Source organism: Vespa velutina, chromosome 1 (assembly GCF_912470025.1).
Source record: "Vespa velutina chromosome 1, iVesVel2.1, whole genome shotgun sequence".
In the NCBI taxonomy this organism is placed as follows: Eukaryota; Metazoa; Arthropoda; class Insecta; order Hymenoptera; family Vespidae; genus Vespa; species Vespa velutina.
In genome coordinates this window covers 7,385,112-7,390,111 of record NC_062188.1, presented here as the reverse complement: position 1 = coordinate 7,390,111, position 5,000 = coordinate 7,385,112, and the positions used below count along the sequence as shown (strand labels likewise).

Genomic DNA, 5,000 nt, shown 5'->3' with positions numbered 1-5,000 from the left:
TTGTTGTTGTTGATCGATGCTAACAACCGAGTTACTGGTAGACGTCATACTATTCGTAGGAGCGGTAAGATCCATCGCTAAATCGCTCGCACTTTGGAAGGAATCATCCAACGAGTAATACGACGGTGAACCTCTACCCTCATTCGAACTTTCCCCGTTCAGACTTAGCGACAACCCTTGATTACTAATTTCATCTGGTGCCCAAGATCCTGGCGGCCTTATCCCGCCAACGGCGCTAACTTGCTTGTACTTTCTATAAGCCAATTCAGACTCGTGACGCTCATGTTTTCGTTTATGAGAAAAGAGCTGACCGGATGAATGTAGGACGTAACTACAATGTGGTCGTATGCAATGTATGTGATTGCAAACACGCGAGAATCGACACTGTTCGAAGGGACAGGCTTCGGATTTCATGAATTTCTTGAATCCGTCTCGGGACAACTGCTCGTCTTTAATGTGATACGACTTGTGTTTATCTGAAAGGAAGGAACGATCAGTCGTGGGCTAACTTTTCAAATGAAAATAACATATTATATATCGTATCGGAATATCGGCCTTACCCATGTCAGCCTTATTTTTAAAGGTGAAGCGACATCCAGGCCGCCGACAGTGGAAGTGCGTCGTTCGTTGTCCGACGAAGGGGCAATGATCGGTGGCACAACTTTCAGTGGCACGATATCGTTGAAAGCCCTCTTGAATAATCGCGGAATCCTTGCGATGATAATTCGCGTGCATCTGTACGTCCGAGGTCGATATATAAACCTTGTCGCAATTTTCGTGTATGCAATGATAGTGAGTTTGCTTTCTATTATGCGGACAAGCTCGACCTGGATGCCTTTCCGAACAATCGTCCGTTGGCGAATATCTCATGAAACCATGCTGCAAGGATTCGTCTCTCTTTTTGTGCCACTTGAAATGCCTGATCATTTCCTCCTTCTTTACAAACACCCTACCACTACAATCGAGACAATGAAAATGTTCTCTACATCCTAATTCCTTGCAATAAGAGCTACCGCATTCCTGACCGGACGTATATCTCCTGACATATCGAGAGTAATCGATTATAGGCTGCGACACCGATGATTTCGCACCAGCGATCATGCTGTCCGCTACCGGTGACATGCTTTGCCTGAGCAGCGCTGAAACAGAGAAAGTAAAAGGAGCATAAACGCAATGTCTCTTTACCTTCTCAACGCCTTTATCTTATTCCTTAAGTTTTAACTCCATTAACGTATCACTGCACGCTAACACGAAGAGTTATCGCAACACACGTTGACGTACGGTATCGAAAAGAGCAGGATAAAAAAATAATCAGTGACATTAGATACAACGTTTCCCTCGCATGATTTCGCCAGCACTCCCTCCTATAATTCTATATAAATTTCTTTTTCTTTTTCTCTCCTATACATTATTCCGATAAAATAAAGATAGAGAAAAAAGATCAAAAAAACTTGACTTATTTATATATAAATATATCACTGCATTGCATGACCGTGAGACAGAATATTTACATCATACATCCCATTGAATGATGTAATAAGATTTTCGGAAACGAGTTATTATCGAGAGGGGAAAAAAAAAACATGAAAGAAAAAACGAGAAATAATTCCTTCTCTTTAGATAATCGATTACTGTAGATGCCTACCATATCGACGGACAAAAACACACATTTTCTTAGACGATAAAGTAGATTATTCTCGTTTCGAAAGATAAACGAGATCTACTTTACCAACGAGAAAGAACGAAACCCTCTTAAAGTTCGTAATAATTTCTTTCAGGAGCGTTTCAAGCGTTGTTTTACGCGGGCGTATAGTACGATTTCTGAAGGGAAATGAAGAATAATGAGAGCCGTTCGTCGACCCATACGTTCCTGTGCACCCGAAAACTGGTTGAGCCGGGCTCAACGCCACTTCGAAATAAAAGGGAACGTGGAAAGGGAAGAGAAGTGATGTAGGAAGAAGAGGAGGAGGAAGAGAAGGAGGAGGAGGAGGAGGAGGGGAAAGAAGAGGAGGAAAAGAAGAAAAAGAATAAGAAGAAAGAATGGTGAGCCGAGCAAAAAACTATCGGTCGATCGCAATACGCGTATGCAAAAACCCGTGCCGTACCCCTGGGCCTGGATATATACAAGGAGCACATTTACCTTACTACTCGTGAAACTTTTATAGCTCTTAAAAGGCTCGAAGGTAAGTAATAAGTAGTAATAGTAATAGTAATAGTAATAGTAGTAGTAGTAGTAGTAGTAATAGTAGTAGTAGTAAGGCACGCAAGAAAAACTATAGCGAATAAAACACATTTCGCTCTTTGACCAATCATCGTTCGTTGATATTTATCTCTCCTCTTTCTTTCTCACTGTTCGTTAGGATAATTCAAAGAGGATAGCAATAAACATTACAGGGAGCATGCTACCGTCCACCCATCTTACTTCTTCTTTTTCTTTTTTTTTTTCTTTTTTTTTTTTCTTGAAATATGTACTTACATTACTCAATACAAAATGAAGATTACGAACTAAATTTACTTCTTTCCCTTTCTCTCTCTCTCTCTCTCTCTCTCTCTCTCTCTCTCTCTCTTTCTCTTTCTCTTTTGGAATATAGTACTTATAAAGCGTCATTTTTCATTTCGATTCGTTTAAAAAGATCGATCTAAGATCAAGATTTGAACGGTATTAAATTCGTTCGTTCAGTAACGATTAATACTTTAATAACGAAACAGTAGCTTATCAACATAACACTTCCTGTCGATCGTTCACTTTCACCGCAAGAGTCATCCGTCTGGTCGCGGTCGACCGATCAATTACCTTCTATCGATTGTGATTTACGTCGATCGCCTTTGGCTTGTATCGACATCGATCTATACGAAACTTCAGGATGATCTAAATCGAACTTTTGTACGAATTAAAAAGAAAAAAAAGAAAAAAAAAAAAGCAAAAATGTAGAAAAAAGAAGAAGAAGAAGAACAAGAAGAATACAAGTTAATTAAAAAGAAAAAAAAGTCATTATTTATTATCATTATTATTATCATTATTATTATTATTATTATTATTATTATTATTATTATTATTATTATTATTCTATTTCTAATTAGTGAAAAAAATTCTCGATGAAAACGAAGGAAAAAAAGAGAAATAAAAAGATGAAAAGAAAAAAAAACAAAAACAAAAAAAAAGGAAGAAAAAGAAAATGAACGAATGAAATTCATGAATTGAAACAAAAAAAAAAAAAAAAGAAAGAAAGAAAAGAAAAGAGTAATGAAAATATCGAGAGAATCCTTTAGTTTAACGCGACGAAGTAAAACGTAAGAATTGAGATTTCGGTGTCGAGCCCTTCTTTGATTTTTTTTTCATTTTTTTTTTTTAATTTCTCCTACCGATCTCGCCATGAGGCACCCCGCGAAAAAGAGACGGAGTCGATTTCCAAGAAATACCTATACTACTTGTATGTGCCGAGGCACTCGCGCTCTCTTTGAATGCGTTCAGAAACGAGTTTAAAAATTGTCGAATATTTCTCGAGGGCTTCCTCTCTCAAAGAAAGAGGGGGAGGGGGCTTCCTCCTCCACACGTGGTGGTACATCGAGTCGATGAGAGTGGGGAGAGAGCCTGGCCCCTTCTACTCCCTCCTCATCCTCCTTCTCTTCGTCATCTTCCTCCTTATCCTTCTCCTCCTCTTCCTCCTCCTCCTCCTCCTCCTCCTCCTCTTCCTCCTCCTTCTCCTTCTCATCTTTCTCCTCCTCCTATCGCGGAGAAGGAACTTCTTATGTATTCTACGTGTATGCGCGCGTTCGTCCACAAGAGAAAAAGAAAAAGAAAACAAAAAAGAATAGAGAAAAGAGTTCGCGAAAAGGGGAAGAGAAAATTCGAGAATGGCCGAAGAAGAAATTTTTCTTAATCTAAAATATATATATATATATATATATATATATATATATATATCAGATCTAATTATTCTTATTAATTGAATATTAATCTCTAATTTACGTGCGCACGTGTTATATGGATGCACATGTGTTCGCCTTCAATATTCCTGTATCCCATTTTTTATTTTTCTTCATTGAATTTATTCCAAATAAGTAAGATTTCTATCAATATCATTTTAATCGACCTTACGCCATAAGGATATAGTATTCTATATCTATGAATCAGTTGAATAATAAAAATTATACATCCACGATGTATTAAATTATTATTTCTAACAAAAGAAAAAATTCGTTAAGATTTACACTTATAAATATTATTTTCTAAGTCTTTTCTATGAATTTCGTATAAGATAGGAAATATATCGTGCCACCCACCATGGCTAAGAAATGGGAATCGCTACTGGCTAAAGGGGAGGTTATATGGACAAGGAAAAACGTGACGTTGCTTAAAAGGCAAATCTTAAAAAATATGAGAAACTCATGGGGACAACGTGCACCGGTTCTCTTTCTCCCTCTCTCACACACACACTCTCACTCTCTCTCTCTCTCTCTCTCTCTCTCTCTCTCTCACTCGCTCTCTCTTTTTCGTCTATCACCCCACCGGGTATATTCAATATAGGCGGCTTTCAGTTCAACCCTTTATTCGTAGTTCTTAAAACTCGCTTCGAGAAGAGAAGGAGAATGAGGAGTAGGAGTAGGAGGAGGAGGAGGAGGAGGAGGAGAAGGAGAAGGAGAAGGAGGGGTGAACGGTCGATCCTGCTTTAAGGGGAAAAAAGAGAGAAAGAGGGAGAATATGTGTATGTCCTAAGAGTAAGAGAGAGAAAAAGAAAGAGAGAAAGAGACAAAGAGAGAGAAAGAGAGAGAAAGAGAGAGTGAAAGAGGGAGGTAGGGGGGAGAAGGTTTAAAATTTTCAAAAAGCCCGATCCTGAAAAGGCCCCGGATTTTAGAGCAGGGTCTTTCCTTTTTTATCATTTAATCCGTGGACTCGGCTGAATAACCCTTTATATCGCAAACACGGGCTTACGAGTACGTTGGCCCTAACACACCCTACAAACAGAGACAGACGAACGAACGAACGAACGAATGTATGT

General features: G+C 38.7%; 1 protein-coding gene and 1 long non-coding RNA gene across 10 annotated transcripts in view; one reads left to right on the top strand and one right to left on the bottom strand.

Annotated features, from left to right (window-relative positions):
* Nucleotides 1–5,000, bottom strand: part of LOC124953492 (zinc finger protein castor homolog 1-like) — a 93,936-nt gene that overhangs the window by 4,882 nt on the left and 84,054 nt on the right. For all 8 annotated transcript variants that reach the window (XM_047504967.1, XM_047504957.1, XM_047505005.1 and 5 more), the window contains 2 exons: nt 561–1,139; nt 1–476 (listed from right to left, as the gene is read on the bottom strand). The exon at nt 1–476 is cut by the window's left edge and continues 1,297 nt beyond it. In XM_047504967.1, the coding sequence (XP_047360923.1) occupies nt 1–476; nt 561–1,139 (1,055 nt within the window). The remainder of the gene's footprint in view (nt 477–560; nt 1,140–5,000) is intronic.
* LOC124953512 overlaps nt 1–5,000 on the top strand; it is a 37,550-nt gene that overhangs the window by 13,478 nt on the left and 19,072 nt on the right. Inside the window, exons 2-3 of one of the 2 annotated variants that reach the window (XR_007102248.1) lie at nt 1,779–2,183; nt 2,361–2,994. This is a non-coding gene — a long non-coding RNA (uncharacterized LOC124953512). Of the gene's footprint in view, nt 1–1,778; nt 2,184–2,360; nt 2,995–5,000 lie in introns of those variants that run through there. The other variant, XR_007102247.1, reaches the window with a different exon arrangement.